The sequence below is a fragment of the Panthera leo genome, chromosome D2, assembly GCF_018350215.1.
Source record: "Panthera leo isolate Ple1 chromosome D2, P.leo_Ple1_pat1.1, whole genome shotgun sequence".
Classification (NCBI taxonomy): Eukaryota; Metazoa; Chordata; class Mammalia; order Carnivora; family Felidae; genus Panthera; species Panthera leo.
Genome location: NC_056689.1, coordinates 52,999,518 through 53,020,542, shown reverse-complemented (window position 1 = coordinate 53,020,542; position 21,025 = coordinate 52,999,518). Strand labels below are relative to the sequence as shown.

Genomic DNA, 21,025 nt, shown 5'->3' with positions numbered 1-21,025 from the left:
CACTTAGTTATGCCGGCTATTAGCTCAGATGAGACATTTAAATCCTGGGGACCGTGGTGTCACTTTTTCCTATAGAAAGTGGAGATAATAATGTTTTATAAACCGTATCACAATTGCAATGTCTTATGAGCTAATGAAAATGACAATATAGAAAGCAAGTTAAGAAAGAATCCATTTTCCTTAACCCTCCCCAAATCTGAATAAGGTGCCTCTCCTGCAATGTCTCATTCCATTGCAATTGCTTGGTTATCTCTCAGTGTTCCCACAGTCCATCAGCTCTGCAAGGACAGACAGCGTGTCTACTTCTTTCTCTGTTGTATCACTGGCTCGTAGCATAGTGCTCGGAACAGAGTAGATTTTCAGTGCGTATTTGCTGATTGACCACATAATCTGCCTTATCAATTAAGGGATATTATTATTGTTATTATTATGATTAGCATTAGCATTCAAAGTTTTACTTCTGTTCTAGGCCATGGAAGAATATGAAGACCGGGAGGGCTGGGAATATGCTTCTTTAATTGGCTGGAAATTTCACTGGAAACAGCGTAGTTCGGATACCTTTCGCCGTAGACGCTGGAGAAGAAAAATGGCTCCTTCAGAAACACATGGTGCAGCTGCCATCTTTAAACTTGAAGGTGCCCTCGTAAGTAGTAAATACTCAAAGCTCAAAAATTTTGGTGTAGAGAAAATAGATGAGTGTTGGATACACCTGGGACTCCATGGAGATCCCTCCAGTACTGCAGGACTGCAGATAATTTGGAAGAAAGCTGCACGTCCTAGATGCTCAGTAACTCTTGTTAAATGAATAGACCATTAATATAGGAAAGATTCTAAGAAGTTCTACTGCAGACACACCTGTTTAATGTTGTTTCATCGGGCATTTTCCAAATACATCTGTTCCAAAACCCTGGTCGCAGGTGACATCTGTTAACATTCCCGGGCACAGGTTCCTTGGATTATACCTTGGAAACTACAAATGTTCAACAAATCAAGAGTGTTAATATACAGATGTGAGGGGGAGGAAAACAGAAGGATGGCTCACGGAATTAGAGAATAATTTATATGGACTCACAGTAATGAAGGGAGGGAGGGAAAAAGCAGAACGGTGGAAGGAAGGAATAAGAAAATGGCAGTGGTCCATCTAAAACAACATGGTGGTCGGGAGCCATTCCCAAACACAGCCTGTTTTTATATTTTTGCACACTGACCCTGCTTTGTGCTTCCACTGCTTATTCTTGTCTTCCTCCCACCTTTTTAATCCCCTTATTTATCCTTTATGCCTTTCCTTTTTAAAATTTTCAGCATCTGGGTTTGGTAAGGCTGACCTTGAGGCAGAAAGACTGGCTTCAACTTCATGCTCTGTTGCTTTCCAGCTAAGTGACCTTGGGCAAGTCACTTGCTGTGCTGGGCTTCAGTCATCTTTAAAAATGGAGTGATCGGATGAAAAGAGTCTATTTTGAAAGCCACCATTCCAGATTTTTGTAATTCTTGCCTCTTTGTTTGTCTTGAGGCACCATTCATGGACTTTTCTGCCTCTTTAGGGTGCAGACACTACTGAGGAAGGAGATGAAAAGAGCACAGAAAAGCAGAAGTACAGTGCCACCACCGTGTTTGGGGCAAACACTCCCATTGTTTCTTGTAACTTTGACAGTAAGTTTTAAACATGAATTTGTGCCTTCCACTGCTATGACTTATCTCTAGAAAACTCTTTGCATCACCAAACATGATTAAAATGTCTTCATGCAAGTGTGACTTCCATTGCCATCCCCTGATGAGAGGATTTTTTAAAATATAGTTTTAAAAATTGTACTTGGGGTGGAGGGTTGTCAGATCATTGACTTTGACAGAGTCTGTACTGATTCTATCTGTTAAGCTCCCCCAAAAGATTATTTTAATTAAAAAAAGAGGTTCAAAAAGTTAAGTAAAGGTTGGTTCCGATGATAATCTTTAGGCATTCTGGGATGAGGCAGACCTGCTGTGTAATAATAATAATAATAATAATAGCAAATGCTTATCTAGGGCTTAGCATGTGCCAGGCACTGTGCATATATTAATTCATTTAATCCTTGTAACATCCCGAGGAGGTAAGTGTTATTATTGTCCTCATTGTAGACATGCAGAAGGATTAAATAAATTGCCCCAAATCTTACAGCTTGGAAACACTATAGACAAGATAGTCTGACTCCCAGATCTGTGCATCGAATCACAGTGCCCTACTCTCTCTCTCAGATCACGTGTGTGGGAGGTGGGAGGGTATACACATTAACACAATAAGGATAAAGAGTATAAAGATTTTGAGCTATCAAAGCAGCTTTTAGCAGATAACTGTCTCCTAGATCTGGGGCTGAAATAGTATAGAAAGCCCTATTTCTATAAGTCCTGGAAACCAAGTTTCATTTTAAAGGTCTGTGATGACAAGCAGTAGCCTAAATCCAGGTATTTTACAACAGGAGTAATGTTCTCCTGAGTGGTAACACTTGCACTGAGCTTATTATAGTATTTTTTAAATGTGTATTTTTAAGAGAGAGAGAGAGAGAGACAGAGTGCGAGCAGAGGAGGGGAAGAGAGAAAGAGAGAGCGAGAGAGAGAATCTGAAGCCGGTTCCAGGGTCTGACCTGTCTGCACAGAGCCCGACGTGAGGCTTGAACTCACAAACTGTGAGACCATGACCTGAGCCGAAGGCAGATGCTTAACCGACTGAGCCACCCGGGCGCCCCAAGCTTACTGTAGTATTTTTAAAGTTGGTTTTGTTTTATAGGAAACAGAACTACTTTGGGAGCACGTGTCATCAGCAGGCTATGTGTTCTTTACTGTGGAGAAGTACATCTGAAATATGTATTATGTCCAAATATTCCAGTGTTCTGTTTCTTGTAAGTAACTATCCTGTTCTTTTCAGGAGTCTACATTTACCATCTGCGCTGCTATATCTATCAAGCCAGAAACCTCATGGCTCTAGACAAGGATAGTTTTTCAGGTAAAGGCACAAAAATCTCCATCATACATGTTGTTGCATAGCAGGCTAGCTTGTGGATGCTTTTAGTGATTTCTCAGAGAACAACTAAAGGGCTTTCCATATTGAGATCAGTTTGATTTGTGTGAAGTAAACTGCTCAGTCATTAAATAAATAATCACTGAGTATGTCGAGCACTCCTGCTGGGTGCTGGAGATACACAGAAGATATGTGGTCTTTTAATACTAATAATCATTAACTGATCAGGTAATAAAAAGCCCCAAGAAGAAAAGCAGTTTCTGCTCTCTGCTTATACACACAGCTATATACACATATACCCTGGGCTCTTGGGCTGATTGGGAAGTTAAGATCCTTTATATATTTTTTGTAGCTCTCTCAAGTTGACAGATCACAAGTTCACGCGTTTGCCTACAACAGCAAGCTTGAGGTCATTGGGAGTCCGTTTCGACCTCTCCGCAGCCTGTTCCCCCGATTCCCAGCAGCACCATAAAGCCGTGAGACCCGGCTGGTTTTGTGTCCTTTGGACTGGATCTAAGGGGAAGGCTGTAGGCAGGGCTGAGGAAAAGGTTGCTGGGAGTTTTTGCTGTAGCTGGTGGGATCATGAATAGTTCAGGGGCCATCTGGGCTACTTGGGGCAGATTTCTCCTTCAGGACTTGAACGGAGCAGAGCTTCTATGGAAACAGCTCTTAAAGCAGTTGCCTGACACTCTGGCATGCTCACATCAGTTGTGAGGTGTGTTCCAAGCACTAACGTAACCAACATTTGTGAGTGGTTTCCTTTTCTGACAAATGAGAGGAGATTCAAAGCTATCTCTATACTACGGATCTCCAAATGGGGTTTGAAGACATTTTTGAATATTCACCACCAGAGGGCACTCAGTCATTGAAAGTTGAAGTTAGAATCTTCTCCAAATTCTTGACTGAAGTTGCCTAAAACTCAAGCACATTCTTTGCAGTTTGAGACATGAGATATATGATCGGAGCAGAAACAAAGAGCCCCATTCATGTGATACCGCAATGCTAAAAATGAAGCAGCATTTTTGATGATACAACACTTTCAGGTTAGATATTAGGCTATTGCTCAAATAGATCAGCTCCCAGGCAATTGCAAAAGTTTTGGTGAAGGTATCGAGCATGGAGGAGAAACAGATTGCTTCTTTTTTTCCTTATCATTTTTCAGCTTTGTTGAGGTATAAATTACAAAGTTGCACACTTAAAGTATACAAAGTGACGATTTGATATACAAATACGTGATGGAAGGGTTCCCACAATTGCCTTAACACATCTGTCACCTCACATAGTTACACTTGTGTGTGTGACAGAACACTTAAGTTCTCCTCGCCTAGCAAGTGTCAGTTACACAATACACTGTTGTCAACTGTAGTCCTCATGTTACACATTAGGTCCTCAGGCCTTCTCCGCTTTATAACTGAAATTTGTACCCTTCTACTAGCCTCTCCCCGTTTCACCCCCCTCCCCCCCACACATACCCCCCAGCCCCTGGCAAGCACGATTCCACTCACGGTTTCTATTAATCTGATTTTTGAAGGGGTGTGGGGGAACTTCTACATGTAAGTGATACCATGTAATATTTGTCTCTCTCGGTCTGGCTTATTTCACTTAGCATAATGCCCTCCCGGTTCCTCCATGTTGTTACAAATGACAGGATCTCGTTCTTTTTAAAGGCTGAATTATATATAGATAGTACACACATACACACCACATTTGCTTCATTCATTCATCCATCAGTGGACACATAGGTGGTTTCCATACCACAGCTATTGTGAATAACGCTGCGGTGAACATGAGAGTGCAGAGGTCTCTTTGAGATCATTATTGCATTTGCTTTGAATATATACGCAGAAGTGGGATTGCTGGATCATGTGATAACTCTATTTTTAATTTCTTGGGGAACTCCCATACTGCTTTACACAGTGGCTTCACCAGTCTGCATTTTCACCAACAGTGCACAAGGGTTCCCTTTTCTCCACATCTTCGCCAACGCTTGTTATCTCCTGTCTTTTTGATAATGAGACATCCTAACAGGATAGAGAGGTTACTTAATATCTCATTGTGGTTTTGATTTACATTTCCCTGATGACGAATGATGTCGAGCACCTTTTATTGTACCTGTTGGCCACCTATATGTCTTCTTCGGAGAAATGTCTGTTCAGGTCCTTTGCCCATGTTTTAATTGGGTCATTTGGGCTGTTTGCTCTTTTGTATGAGTTCCTCGCAAATTTTGGATATTAACTCCTTATCATATATGTGGTTCACAAATGTTTTTTTCCCATTCCATGGGTTTTCATTCAGTTTATTGTTTCCTTTGCTGTGCAGAAGCTTTTTAGTTTGATATAGTTCCACTTATTATTTTTGCTTCCGTTGCCTTTGTTTTGGGTGTCAAAGCCAGAAAAAAAAAAATCACTGCCAAGACTAATATCAGGGAGCTTACCCCTTATACATTCTTCTAGGAGTTTTATGGTTTCAGGTCCTATATTCAAGTATTTAGTCTACTTTGAGGTGACTTCTGTGTATGGTATAAAACAGGGCTCCATCTTGATTCTTCTGCATGTGGCTATCCAGTTTTCCCGGCATCATTTATCAAAGAGACTATCCTTTCTTCATTGTGCATTCTTGGCACCTATATTGAAAATTAGTTGCTCTCATATGCATGCATTTATTTCTGAGTTCTCTGTTCTGTTGATTCCTGTGTCTGTTTCTATGCTACTACCATACCATTTTGATTACTATAGTTTTGTAATATAATTTGAAACCAGCAAGTGTGATGCCTCCAGCTCTGTTCTTTTTCATGATTGCTTCGGCAATCTATCTCCCAGGTGGTGGTGAGGGTCTGTGATCAGTGCACCTGGAGGAAGAACATGCAATTGAAATGAGTGGTCCTGAGGAGCTGGACTTTAGCCACGGCCTCACTGTTACTCTCTTCTTCTGTTTTAGTTCTTATTTTTATTATTTTTATTTTTATTTTTTATTTTTTGTTTTGAGAGAGAGAATGTGAGCAGGAGAGGGGCCAACGGGGAGGGAGAGAGAGAATCTTAAGCAGGCACGGAGCCCAGCACGGAGCCCGACACAAGGCTCAATCTCATGAATCATGAGATCATGACCTTAGCCACAATCAGAAGTCAGACGCTTAGCCAACTGAGCCACCAGGCGCCCCTCTCTTCTTCTGTTTTAGATCCGTATGCTCATGTCTCCTTCCTCCATCGAAGCAAAACCACTGAGATCATCCACTCAACTCTGAATCCCACATGGGACCAAACGATTATATTTGATGAAATTGAAATCTATGGGGAGCCCCAGACAGTCCTACAGAACCCACCCAAAGTTGTCATTGAACTTTTTGACAATGACCAAGTGGTAGGTAATTTAGAATTTCTAAGATGGCTTGGGGAATAATGGAAGTTTATAGGGATATTTGTTGGGGAATTTAAGGATTGTTTGTTTCTCTAGGGCAAAGATGAATTTTTAGGACGAAGCTTGTGCTCCCCTCTGGTAAAGCTAAACTCAGAAATGGATATCACACCCAAACTTCTCTGGCACCCCTTAATGAATGGAGACAAAGCCTGTGGGGATGTCCTTGTAACCGCAGAACTGATTCTGAGGCACAAGGTACTTACTGAGTTCTCACTTACATATTCTTTCGTAGCAACTGCTTAAAATACTTGTTAATAACCCACGACACCATTCCCTTGAACTAAAGAGAGGCACTGACATTTCCATGTTTGTTTTACAGGATGGCTCCAACCTTCCCATCCTTCCCTCACAAAGGGCGCCAAATCTATACATGGTTCCCCAGGGGATCAGACCTGTGGTCCAGCTCACTGCCATTGAGGTATGCAGCTCCCTAAGTTTTATGGATCAAGTCAAATGACATAGCGACAGAACTGGAATCCTTCACCTGGGAAATGAAATCTTGTCACCTGTTCTCTTGCTGTGCCCAACTTCCTAAAGCATTTGTCCGAAAATCTGAAATATTCATGGACATAGAAGGCTTGTTGAAACAAGAAGAACAGGTCAATTCCGGCCTTACTGAGGGAATTTGGGGTTCTCATTTGCTGGGATCCAGGAGATTTCTGAGCTTCCCGTGTCCACTGGAGAGCTGGGAGAGGGAAGGCAAAGAGCAGTGTGTGTGTGTGTGTGTGTGTGTGCGCGCGTGTGCACAGAGAGCAGGAGACTCAAGAGGGGACTCAAGGTGGAGAGAGGCATGGGAGTAACAGGAAATGCTGACATGCCAGACAATCAGGGCGGACACAGGCTGATGGAGCTAACAGGTAGCTTGATGGACAGTGTCTGGTCCATTCTCAAGGTCTCTTCCTTGATGTTACCTTGAGATTTCCATTCTCAAGCTGTCTTGGTAAGAGTTTCCAGAGACCAAACAGATGGCTTTAAACAACAGCTATCATTTTTGAATGCTTACATGTCAGACGCTGTGTTAAGAAGTTTACACTTGATCCTCGGAATGACCCTGTGATAGATAATGCTGTCAGTCCTGTTTGCAGATGAGACATAGAGAGGTTACTAACTTGCCTGGGTTCACAGCCAGGATTTGATTCCTGCACTCTTCACTGCTCTGCTTTTTAGCAGCTCAGGCAGAGGAAAGGGGGCAAAACCACTTTCTCTGCATGACCTACAGGCTTTCCAGAATAAGAGTCTCAGAGATTTTGGGCAAATCTGCACAAGCCAACCTTAAAGAATTTCTGTTATTAAGGAAGAATGTTTCCTTTGAATATTATTTTTAATATACTGGGTTTTCTTTCTATCTCTTTATATTGTTTTCTTAGATTCTAGCTTGGGGCTTAAGAAATATGAAGAACTACCAGATGGCTTCTATCACATCCCCCAGCCTCATTGTGGAGTGTGGAGGGGAAAGGGTAGAATCAGTGGTGATCAAAAACCTTAAGAAGACACCCAACTTCCCAAGTTCTGTTCTCTTCATGAAAGTGGTACAGTATCAAGATTGTAATAGTCCATGTGTGTTGAGTACCTGAGTTTTATCTGAAATATGGATATATATATATATATATATAATCACACACACACACACACACAAAGTTTATATATTTCCAAACTCTGACAGCAAATAGAAAAACCCTGCCTTGGATTCAGCTTGCCAGTGACTTTTGTCCCTTAGACTCTCATACCATAGTGATGATTTCTTGAAGCTTTAGACATCCCCAGTGACACAGAAATATTTATGAGAATACGTATTTCTAGAATAAACTTTTCATCTGTTCAGCTACCAGGTTCAGGCTTTGGGTCAGTCCCCTGAGGGCAGAATACTAACCCTCAGTCCCGCCCTTGCAAGTGTGTATGGACTAGAAGCCTCCAGATAGGCACTGGCTGGCTGGGGAAGGGCAGGTGCGGAGCCCATTTGGGGCAGTGGGGCCATGCCCTAACAGCCCGTGACTGCACCCCTCCTCCAGGTGCTTCTGGAAGGCACCCACCTTGCTCCACGGGTGGTTAGGAATATGGGACAGTGTCAGATCCGGTTCACGGTCCTCCATCATAGGACCCCATAGGAGCAAGAAGAGGTCACCCAGTCCTCCCGCTTTTAAAGCAGTTAAATCCTTATCCTACTGTACTATATCAAAGAGATAAAATCAAGGCATTTCCTTGGCTCTGATGGAGTAGAAAGCCCAGGACCTTCACATTCCTTTTCTCTCCCTAGTCATTTGGTGTCGCTAGCACACCATTCTCAAACTCTAGGGTCCCGTGATTTAACCTGGGCTTTTACAGATGAAGAAACTGAGGCCTAGAGAGGGGGACACCTTATCCAGGTCCTGCAAGTGAGTGTCAGGCCACACTTTCTGTGCGGCAGTGGGTATGTGGAGAGACGACAGCAGCAGCCCTGGGTGCCGGCTGCCTTCATACTCCCTGCCTTTTGTCTTTGCTCTCACCCTGCAAGACAGGCATTCTTCACTCCTTAAACACCCACTGTAGCGGAAACCCAGAAGATAAGTAATTTACACCAGGGACGTAGCTGGCAAGTAGGCGGCCAGAGTTTGGACTTAGGTTCCTCCGGCTGCAAAGCCGTCCTCCTCCCCCCTGCAGTGTGCAGATGGAGTGCTGCAAGCCCGAATCCAATCGGGAAGTGATCGCCCCAGGCCACTCCGCCCACCCTTGCCTGCTCCCCAGCCCCTCCCCCACCCCCCACGTTCTAGTCTGAATCTAGTCTCAGTCAGCAGAAGAAAAGCCACTCAGTCAACCCCAACTTCGATTCCTTTGCAAGGCCAGAGATGGAAATGTATCTGAACCACATACCAGGCAGACCCCAAGACCAGCCCATGATTCCCTAATCAGGCAATGTCATCGAGGCCACCAAATTCCACAAGGAAGAACAGGAGGAGTCGAGGAAAAATGAGCATTCCATTTGGACACCAAACTTCCAAGACTAAAAGATTCCCAAGCCACAGTTATTTCCCTTGGAGATTCAGTTTGATCTCAGTTTCTTTTAAATGCTGAGTCTGCATCCTGTGACTGGGCACTGAGACCCTATTCTAAGCAGTTCACATACATCAATTAAACAACCCTCCTATTACTGAGGAGATAACTGGGGCTTTGAAAAGTTGCCTGAGGCCAAGCGACTCCTAGTAGCAGAGCCAGGATTTGACCCCAGGCCGTCTGGCTCGCAGCTCCCATCCTGAAGCACTATGCTGTTTGCCTAGCACATATATTCCTGAACTACATACTGTGAGTCCCCGGGGCTATACCAATCAGGCAAAAAGTCTGGGTTGGTCCCTTTGGGAGAATTTACTGGGAAGTTCTGCTACAGAGAAGTGACGCCTACCTCTGTGAATCCCCAGTTCTTGCCCAAGGAAGAATTGTACATGCCTCCTCTGGTGATCAAGGTCATTGACCACAGGCAGTTTGGGCGGAAGCCTGTCGTTGGGCAGTGCACCATCGACCGCCTGGACCGCTTTCGCTGCGACCCTTATGCGGGAAAGGAGGATCTTGTGCCACAGCTAAAAGGTAAAATTCACGTCTATAAATATCCCTTTGGGTTTTTCATGTGAGATCTGATTAAATCTTCACAGACCTCCTCAAGATAAAAAATATTCATGCAGATGAAGAACTCATTTGATTTCCAGTGGGCTATGTAACTTTCCCAAGGTGCTATAGTTAGTAGGTGGTAAAGTTAGATTTGAATTCCCACCTTGTTTGGGGGGGGGGGGGGGGGCGGCATCCAGCGCCCAAACTGTTACCTTCTGAAGTAACCTATCCCTGGCTGAACATAAGCTGTCTCTTCGGGAGATGTTAAGTGCTTCATAATGTTTTCATGTAGTCAAGCAGAGAAGACAAACAAGGAAATGAGTAGTTGCAGTCAGTGTGATAAATGCTTTGAGCAAGAAATACAGCGGTCCCCTCCTGAGCAGTGAAGGGGGGTGGGGGAGGATTTTCATTTCTAATTGCTTTCTGTCTGTCATCCTCATGATCGCATCCCGTTATCGCGATGTCATTGGAAAGATACTATTTCATTGTTATCCGCGGAGGAAAAGCTGGGGACTTGTCTGCCGTAGGTCACATGATTCGTAGGTAAATGATAGTGGGGCATGGTGCTGACCTTAGGGCTCCAAATAAATAACAGCTAATGAGTAGCATTTTGCTATTGCCCATTCAATAATAACTTGTTTTTAGCTTACTGTGTGCCAGGGTCCGTGTTAGGGGCTGGGGAGTGGGTCAGCATAGTGAACAAAGTTCCAGGGCCCCTGGCTTCATGAGATTAGATGCCGTGGGGAACTATCACACATTCATTCAGCTGATCTTCGGTGCCTCAAGACTGAAACAGATGTCTTCTGTTTAAGCAGCTGTCCTGCTAACCAGTTCTAGTTAATCTTCCAGAAGGTTTGGTATTGATTTGACAGAGCATCTGAAACTCATCTGTTTCAGCATCCTATAGCCCTGATTCAGAGAAGAGGCTAAAATAAAATCCACAATCACACGTGGGCAAAAACAAACCTACATGAGTTTATCCAGAAATTTCCCATGCCAAGCATTTTGTGTTGAATTGATAGTACCTAAAATAGCAACGTTTTTTATAGCAACAAGGATTACTATAACTGCAGCATTGTTTAATTTGGGGTTACTCAGTGGAGAGAAACCATTGTCCTAGCATTGCCCCTGCTGCTTTCATGAGACAAAGTTATTTGATCCAAATATGTGAATTCACAAATTCTGCAATCTTTCTCTGGCCTCCGAGTGTGGACTTGTTGGTGTCTATGGGGCAGGGGGGGGCGGGGGGGGGGCGGGTAGGATGGGGCTCAGGCAGAGGTCTCCTGGTTAGTGACTCTAATTAATGTGAAATATGGTCAAGGTTTCAGAGAACTCTTTGAAAAGGAAAATCCATAAGGAGTATGGGGTGGGCAAAGCATAATGTTCCCAAGACTAGAATCTGGTACTTTCTTAAAACCAAAAATAGAGTAAGAGTTGAGGAATGTAATTGGCTGGCCTAGTGTCAGAAGCATACAGAATAGCTTTCCTCCTGCCTTGAGGCTTTGTTTACGTGAGGCTGGTAAAGCAGAGAATTGCTAAGAAGGAGCTTGCATACAGTTGTGTTCCCGCACACCTACCCAACTGGCTGTCACGTCCTGTGTTGTAGCTGGCAGAAGTTTTGGGGGGAGCCTGTTTTGGAAATGTAGAGACTGCTGGTAGGGATGGAGGTGCTGCGTGGATATCGAATGAGCTAGCACAGCAAGTGGAGTATCGCAGATGTTCAGTAAATGTCACTCTCCCTGTCTCCCCAGTGTCCCCCTAATCCTTTCCCATTTCATTGAGCATTTACTCTGCCCTGGGCGCTGGCGTGTTAAGACACAAGCTCTGGGGTCAGACAGCCCTAGGTCATCTACTTCCACTTCCTACTGGCTGTTTAACCTGAAGCGAGTAACTTGGATTCTCTTAGCCTCGATTCGTTTTTTAATCTTTATAATGGGGATAATGGTGCATATTCTACAGGATTATTGAGGGATTAAATGAGATAAAGTACGTAAAAGGCTGAGTCCACTCCCTGGCACGTGGTATGTACCTAAAATGTGTCTTCCCTCCCCTGCTTTTGGTCCTACACGGGTGGGTTAAACAGAAAGTTCTTTTGGCTTTGCAGTTTGTTCTGTCTGGGTGCTGGCCTCCCATTGAATGTCTGACTGCCCAATGCCGTCTTCCATAAAGGGTAGACATACTCCTCACCCACACCCGTGCCCTAGGCTGAGGCTTCATTGGAAGCAAACCTGGTGAGCCCAGGGGCTACCCCTGAGCCCTTGCACTAATCCCAAAATCCGGAGCCACAAATACAGTTGATCCTTGAACAACGCAGGGGTTAGGAGCACTGACCTTCATGCAGTCAGAAATCCATGTACAACTTTGACTCCCCTAAAGCTTAACTACTAATAGCCTCCTGTTGACCAGAAGCCTTAAATACCAATAACATAAACAGTGCATTAACACATTTTTTGTATGTTGTATATTTTATACACTGGATTCTTACAATAAAGTAAGCTAGAGAAAAGAAGACATTAGGAAAATCATAAGGGGTGCCTGGGTGGCTCAGTCGGTGAAGCTTCTGACTTCAGCTCAGGTCGTGATCTCGCGGTTTGTGAGTTCAAGCCCCGTGTCGAGCTCTGTGCTGACAGCTCAGAGCCTGGAACCTGCTTCACATTCACATTCTGTGTCTCCCTCTCTCTCTCTGCCCTTCCCCCGCTCATGTTCTGTCTCTCTCTCAAAAAATAAACATTAAAAATTAAAAAAAAATACAATCATAAGGAAAATAAAATATATTTACAGTACCATAGTGTATTGAAACAATTCCACACATAAGCGGACCTGCACAGTTCAAACCCGTGTTGTTCCGGGTCAGCCGTATTCTGGGAATTGCATAAAACCAGGGTGACGCCTCTTCCCTGTGCTCCCACCGTGGGAACCGGAGCTGTATGAGCCGCCTGCAGCTTCAGGCCTGAAATGTGCAACTGTTTGCCCTGCTTTGCTTTGCTGTGTCTTGGGAACAGATTCTAAGAAGCTGAAGCTCCTTCCGATGTGGGTTTCCTTCTCCGCTCATGTCCTCTAAAGACATTGGTCTTTCTTGACACAATTGAACCGTTCTTTTTTGAGCACTTCCTGTGTACAGGTACTGGGCTAATTGTCCAAGACAAGAGAAAATGTCTAAACCTACATCACGTTTTGGGAAAAGTGATGAGTTACTGGGTCACCTTCTCCATTCGGGGATGGTCCTGTACACTCAGTGAGTGAGTCCTACCCATGAGTAAAGTCTACTTTCCACTGTGGCTGCTGAACTTGAACTTCAACTAGAATGTTCAGTACTGTTTTTTTCCTAAGTATCTTGGGTGAGAAATTGTTTGTCTTGCAGCCTCCCTTCTGTCTACCCCACCCTGCCGGGATGTCATTATTGAAATAGAAGACACCAAACCATTACTGGCTTCAAAGGTAGGTTTCAGAACTGATCATCGGATAATATCAGTTTTATTTTCCAGGTGCCTAGGCATTGGGCGAATTCAGGCATACCGCCATTCGATGCAATTAAAATAATAATAACCAAGCCAATTTATGGAGGTAGAATAAAGAATCTGAATCTCACACTCATCAGTAATTAAATGACGTTGTGTAGATTAATGTCCTCTACCCTGGGTCACCCGGGATACTTAAAATAATACCCGGGACCAGGCCCCACCCTCCAAGAGGAAGAGGGACCTAGTAAACATCAGTATGTTAAAAAATCTCTCCAAGTGCTTCTAATGTGCAGGCAGGTCTGAGAACCATTGGTGTGAACAGTCTGAATGATACCATTTGCTAGAAAGGGAAATTTCAGGAAGTGGTTTGTAGCACTGAACATTCCAAAGAAGGGGTGCATGCATGAAGTAGAAATGTCATGGATTTTTAATGACCCTATTTGCCCGTGTGTGGGTTATCTAAGATTTTTATATTCATTGTGGTTTTGAGGTGAAGAAATTGGTGGAAATGCTCACTCAGGACCCTATTTTAGAACCATCGCAGCCAATTCTACAAGAAGGAAAGGGAGGGTGGGGGGAAGAAAGGTCTCAGTCCAGAAAAAAGAAAACATCAAATATCTCCCTGTTTGTGTTGGCATTTAGGATGGACTTTCACAGCATGTTTTAATGTGCAAACTGGCCAAAAAATGCACATGATTGCACTTTAATATGTTATGTCCATAAACAGTGCCTTTTAAAAAATTCACTTCCTTCCCACTTCATTAAGCTCACTAACAACTGGACCATATGAAATGTGGTCTCCACAGCCAGCTCTGTGTCGCAGTGCATTTGATTCTGCTCCCTGGGAATCCTCCACAGTCATAAATGACAATATCAAATCTGCGAAACACCACATTTGCTCTGCAAACGACCTCACATATTCCCACCAAAACAGTGGTGGCCTAGGGAGAAATTAAGTACTGTATACTTAAGAACCTTGATTGATAGTACGTTTTCACAACGGCCCAGGAAAAGGGCAGTTTTAGATCCTGTTCTGTAACCTGTCTCCAGTTTTCTTACTTTCCATGGCCAAACAATTCTTATTCGTGCCTGCTGTGTCCTCGGTAGCCCTACATATGGGGGATCAAGAAGAATCAAGGCCAATCTTTGCTGATATTGTCACTCATTTCGTAACAGTAGTTGACCGATGACTGGGCTACTGGAACAACACATTGTGAAAGGTTAGTTTACATCATAGAATCTGAGTTGCAGCGGAACAGGATTGGAGGCGGTAGCACTCGGAACTGCCATTGTTCAGCGCCCCCCCCCCCTCCCGATCTGAGGTTTCACTTTCCCCGCGGTCGACTGCTGTCCCAAAACACACGGTCCTCCTTCTGACGCAGTGTCAGAGGGGCAATAGTAGCCTGACACTGCGTCACAGCCCCTATGTCACTCACCTCACCCGTCTCATCACTTAGGCATATTATCATCTCGCATCATCAGAAGGGTGAGTTCAGTACAATAAGATATTTTGAAAGAGAGACCATAGCCGCAAAACTTATTACAGTATATTGTTATAATTGTTCTATTTAATTATTAGTTATTGTTGATCTCTCACTGTGCCTGATTTATACATTAAACTTTATCATAGGTATGTGTGTGTAGGAAAAAGCATAATATATACAAGGTTCAATTCCACCCGCAGTTTCAGGCATCCACTAAAGGTCTTGGGACGTATGCCCCGCTGACAAGTGGGGACTACTATACTGTACATGACTTTAGCCAGCTTGTGCTGCTAACACCTACCTGAGGCACACTGTGTTAGGAAAGGCCGGTTGGAATCTCCCCTCAAAAACTGACTCCACCCATACATTAGGGAAGACAGTACACATCTCGGCAAAGTCAAATGAATGAAGTTGAGCTTTGGAAGAGCAAATAATAACAACTTTGCTGATGTCCTATATTACACGTACATGATGTGCGTGCATTACATGTACATGTGATATATGTGTAATGTATGTCCGTTACCACTAATCTGGGTAAATTGAGAGAGTAAGTCAAAACTAACTGCTGTTGATGTGAGCTGGAGGCTAGGGCTTTGGGTGACTGTCCTGTGCTTACAGAAACTCACACCGTTACCCTGTGAGATCTCTGGGAGTTCCTTTTTATTTATTTTTTTAATTTTAATGTTTATTTTTGAGAGAGACAGAGTGTGAGCAGGGGAGGGGCAGAGAGAGAGGGAGATACAGAATCTGAAGCAGGCTCCAGGCTCAAGCTGTCAGCACAGAGCCCGACATGGGCCTTGTAACTCACAAACCACGAGATCATGACCTGAGCCAAAGTCAGATTCTTAAGCGACTGAGCCATCCAGGTGCCCCGGATCTCTGGGAGTTCTTAAATGGGCTCAGCATTACCACAAGAAAGGTGGTGCCTGGGGCAAATTGGTAAGTGCTAGCCAGATGACATGGGCATTCCTACATGGCCATTTCAACAATTACCTTCCAATTCCAGTGTTTAAGCAGTATGTCAACAGCACTCAGCAAAATGGCTTCTCCAACGACAGTGCATGTATGTATGATGAGAAAATGCATGAAGCTGCTTGGGACCACGGGGACCTTGGTCTAAAGACTTGAATTCTCCTTTCAGATTCCTTCTAATACTAGATTTTGGAGTGAAAGGTGATCTTTAAGCAAATGTGATTGTTTGAAGCTCGGGGAGACTCTTGCCATGCAGATACCATAAAGCAAGCTTCTTGAGATGCTCCCGTCCCTTTTCCGCATGAACTCCTGAGTAAATGGGCGTGAATAAATTCTCCCATATTAATCCTAACTTTTAAAACCAGACACTTGTTTTGAGTCACGCTTTTTAAACCATAAACTATTCTCTTCTTGGAAATTATTTCAGATAGCTAAAAATAGATGTGAATAAACAGACTTTAAAAATCTTTTTAAAAAATTCAGGAACCATTCAGAATGTGAATGTACTTTTGGCATAAAGTCCCTCTCTCCAAAATCTCAATCTGGCTGCGATTTAACCTTTAATCCTGCTTTGGTATGAATCTAATATAACAAACTGTTACATCTGTCTATCTCTCTGCCTCTCTTGGCAATGCTGTGTACTGAATAAACGCCAATCAGAAAACACCAAGGGGCGCTTAACAGAGGAAGCCCTGTGGGCCGCCTCATACAACAGCTGCAGGAAGGGCCTATAATGAGGAGCTGCTGTCTCCTCACATGAGAAATGAAGTTAGGATTTCAGAAAGGGGGTCTAGATAGCAGTTCCTCAGACTGCCCCTGAAGGTGAACTTGGGTGACAACCAGCAGGCACGGAAAGAAAACTCAAGCCCAGCATCCGAGCTCACCATTCCCTCATCTCTTGGATGCACCCTGAGATCAGGGGTGGATTCTCCATGCAGAAGCTCAGATGGAAGCATTTGACCGTGAGAAACTTGACATCTTCGAACAGTGTTGATGGACGCATCTGTATTTGGTGCTGTAACAGAGGCATGGGGAAAAAGCAAGGAAAGGCAGCTACATGATGATGCTGCAGCCATGCTAGACATGATTTTCCCCCGACAGGAGTTTTTGAAGGGATAAGAATAAGGCCAATTTGGGGAATACTTTAGGAGCTAAGTGAAATGAAAGGTTGGGGGCAGACTGATGAGTGGCCACACTTCCATGCACCCCCATCCCTCCCGTCTTGTGACCACTGTGCTGGCAGACAATGAGATTATCTAACCCTTGAGAACATGGGATGTGGGTGGCTACCTCCAACCCTTCCATTTTAATACTATTTGTAACTCATGTGCACATTTTCAGAGAAGAAACCAAGAAGGTGTGTTTAATTATGAGATCATCTTGAATACTTTAAATAATCCATCAAAATGTTGATCATCTAAAGCATGCATGAAAATTAATTTCTCCTTCTTCTTTCTCTTTAAACCTGATGCTCATGGGGTCTCCATATCTGTGTGACCTGACACGGTTTGCCCTCTTCCTGTGCATATATGTGATAAACAGCTGACAGAAAAGGTAACTATTGTACCCGCTTTGCTAGATTTAAGATTCATTTTAGATTTTCTGCCTATAGCTGATACGTAAAGAAACTTTTTAAAATCCAAGCTTAGTTTACTGACTATAAAGGGGAAATAATTCTGTATAGTGTGTGTGTGTGTGTGTGTGTGTGTGTGTGTTTGCATGTCTATGGTACACAGAAAGGAAATCGCTTTTCTTGAGTGTTCCTTCCCTGCCCCCTACCCAGACTGAGTAAGAGTCTATGTTATAGGTGACACTGTTTTTTTCCCCCCAGCAAGATCACTCTTTCCCAGGTATATTAAAATAAGCAATAGGTGGGTCTGATGAGGCTCTATTCTTGTTAAAAATTTGAGTAGAACTTATAGCAGCCTTTAATAAACTATAGGCTTCTGCAGTTTTAACTTGTTGTACAAGTGACTCTGATATGCTATCCCCTCTGCCCAACCAAGAGCTACCCGTCTAAACCAGAGGTTCTGAACACTGACTGCACAATGGGATTCGCCTGTGGAATTTAAGAAAACATTCTTGAATGCCCAGGACTCCCCCAGGCTGATTGAATTAGAAACCCCAAGGACAGGTTGGGAGCCACTTGTCTAAATGACCCATAATGCCTCCTTACTGTGTTTTACATTTTATCATTTTTAAAGCTCTTTCTCCTAATGATCTTTTTTGATTTCCAAAACAACTCTCTGAAGTAGATGGAAACAGGTAGTGCTCTTACCCACTCGGTGGATGAAGAAATTGATGCTCAGAGATGTTGGATAACTTGCCCAAGCCGATGTGGTTTATAATGTGAGAGTACAGCTTATAACGTAAAGGATGGGACTGGAATTAGAACCAGTTTTTCCACCTCTCAGCTTAGCTTTGTTTTATAATGTATTGCTGGCTATAAGGACTAAAGAAATGAAATAGTGGAAAACATATAAGGGAAGTTTTATCTAATTAATTTGTATATATAAATACCAAGTCAACAGGCTAAAAAAGTAAAATCAGACTAATGAATATATTGTGTCTATAGGCTGTAAGAAATCATCTAGGGGCACCTGGGTAGCTCAGCAGGTTGAGCATCTGACTCTTGATTTCGGCTGGGTCATTCATGATCCCAGGGTTGTGGGATCTAGCCCCATGTGGGGCTCTGCACTGAGCATGAAGCCTGCCTGAGATTCCCTCTCTCCCTATCCTTCTGCCCCTCTCCGCCACTCATGCTTTTTCTCTCTCTCTAAAACTAAAATAAATAAAATAAAATATTTTTAAAAAAAATAATCTATTATAGCTCTGGGCATTAGATCCCACCAAGGATGGTCTTTTCACCTGTAGCTTCTGGGTAGAAGAATCATGAATGCTGAATCTGAATCTACATGTAAACAAAAATCCTATCGTCTCCCCTGTTTCAGGTTCAGAAGTACCTATTTCTCTTACCTGTTACATATGGGTTTTCCTGCACTGATTGGAAATCCACGTCAATACTACATAAAGGTTTTTCCATTTTGATGTCTTTCATTAGGAGGAAGAAATCGTTGACTGGTGGAGCAAATTTTATGCTTCCACAGGGGAACATGAAAAATGTGGACAATATGTTCAGAAGGGCTATTCCAAACTCAAGGTACCTGGGCCTGTGCTGCTGTGGGTGAGGGAATGGCATCCATTGCAACTGACCATGGGCAGAGCTAAGTAGAAGACAAAAGGGGTGATGGGGAGGGGCCCCGGGCACCTCTGGCTTCCTAGAGAGTCCTCTTGCAATAGGCTTTGGCTTTGCCAAGATTCCAGGAGCTTGAGGACAGCTGTTGATTTATGGTTATGTGACTGCCACTTTGGGGCTGAGGGCATCTGACAGAGGGTTTGGAATGGGTTGGCACCACACTAATTAGGCCAACAATTATCCAGTTCAACCCAAGGAACCCTAAAAGTCATGCTCTTACAGAACAGTGTGAAATGTCAACATGCCTGTCCTCCAAACAGGCATCCATTTCACCAGCTGAAAAGTTGATTCTGTTACATGGGTATAACATACCATCACAACCATGGACACATGTGTCCAGGAGGAAGGTGAACTGTTGAGCTAGGCAGATCTGGCTATCTGTGATCTCCTGGTTTAATGTTTTGAGTTTCCAATTCTTCATTCCATGTTTCAGGCTATAATTAATGTGCTTAAGTAGAAGCAAATGCTAAAGTTTTCAGAACATTGCATGGGAGGAAAAAAAATTTTAAATGAGAAATATCTAGCCATTAAAATGATTTTCCCCATCAAAGTAGAAAACCTCCACATATTTTCACCTTATTATCATAACATCTCAGTGCAGCTCAAGAAACACCAGCATGTAAAGAACCACTAATTTGGAAAAATGATCAAACTGCTCAGGTAGATCAGTCCCCGAACCACCCTCCCTTCCTCCCTCCTTTCCTCCCTCATTCTCATTCTTGTTCCTCCTCTTCTCCTGTTTCTGTTATGGAGGTATAATTTACGTATAATAAAGGAATCCATTCAATGGGTTGTGATAGTTGTATGCGTCTACGTGTAAACCGCCCCCCAAAACAAGGCAGAGAACACTTCCATCATCACAGAGAGCTCCTGTGCACCCCTTCCAGCCAATTATCCACCATCGCCCACCGCTCTTGGAGACAGCTGATCTGGTTTATCACCATAGACTGCTTTTGCCTGTTTTTACACTCCATATAAATAGGCTTATACCAGATGTATTTTGTGTGTGTCTGGCTTTTTTAGCCCAACACAGTTGTTTTGAGATCCATCACGCTATCCTGTGTATCGGTACTCTGTCCCTTCTTATTGCTGAGTGGCAGTTCATTGTACAGATATACTGCGATTTGTGTATCCATTCTCCTGAGGATGAAGCTGCTTCAGACTTTCTCGTATCATGTGGACGTGTTTTCATTTTTCTTAATAAACACTTAGGAATGCAGCCTCTGCATCATAGAGTCACTGGGTATTTAACTCAGTAAGAAACTGCCAGATGTTTGCCCCAAGTGGTTGTGCCCTTCTACATTCCTGCCAGCGATGTGAGGGTTCCCGTCGCTGCATCCACACCCTCACGCCCACTTGGTATTGCCAGTCTTTTTGGTTTAGACCCCACCTGCATTTTAATGAGAAATTAAGAAGCTGTTGATGGTTTTCAGGTATATGATTGTGAACTGGAGGATGTAACAGAATTCGGCGGCCTGACCGACTTTTCGGATACTTTCAAGCTGTATCGAGGCAAATCCGATGAAAATGAAGATCCTTCTGTAGTAGGAGAGTTTAAGGTGAGCAACGTGTGTTTCTGTTATGTTTCAAATCCACCTTTAATTTCTTTAGAGACCTAGGATAATGGACAGCCAGCCTCTGGGGCAGAGACATGTCCTCTGACATCTGAAGGATGCTACAAGGTGATGACAAGAAAACGGGCCATGGGGTGGGGGCCAGAAGCCTCAAAGCCATTCTCAGTACATTTCCGTCATCCTGCCTGTGCCATCCAAGCTTGAGTCCTGCAGATTCAGCGTCGTCAAGACCTCATTTCTCCTCCCTGCCCCCACTACCTCCTCCCCGCCTTCCAGCAGGACCACCAGGCAACTTCCTG

The 21,025-nt window shown here is 43.6% G+C and overlaps 1 protein-coding gene across 2 annotated transcripts in view; it reads left to right on the top strand.

Moving 5' to 3' along the window:
- Nucleotides 1-21,025, top strand: part of MYOF (myoferlin) — a 153,597-nt gene that overhangs the window by 109,340 nt on the left and 23,232 nt on the right. For both annotated transcript variants that reach the window (XM_042909322.1, XM_042909321.1), the window contains 12 exons: nucleotides 470-643; nucleotides 1,542-1,650; nucleotides 2,897-2,974; nucleotides 6,165-6,346; nucleotides 6,440-6,598; nucleotides 6,723-6,821; nucleotides 7,771-7,932; nucleotides 9,793-9,958; nucleotides 13,341-13,417; nucleotides 17,439-17,450; nucleotides 18,958-19,056; nucleotides 20,586-20,711. In XM_042909322.1, coding sequence (XP_042765256.1) covers nucleotides 470-643; nucleotides 1,542-1,650; nucleotides 2,897-2,974; nucleotides 6,165-6,346; nucleotides 6,440-6,598; nucleotides 6,723-6,821; nucleotides 7,771-7,932; nucleotides 9,793-9,958; nucleotides 13,341-13,417; nucleotides 17,439-17,450; nucleotides 18,958-19,056; nucleotides 20,586-20,711 — 1,443 coding nt within the window. The remainder of the gene's footprint in view (nucleotides 1-469; nucleotides 644-1,541; nucleotides 1,651-2,896; nucleotides 2,975-6,164; nucleotides 6,347-6,439; nucleotides 6,599-6,722; nucleotides 6,822-7,770; nucleotides 7,933-9,792; nucleotides 9,959-13,340; nucleotides 13,418-17,438; nucleotides 17,451-18,957; nucleotides 19,057-20,585; nucleotides 20,712-21,025) is intronic.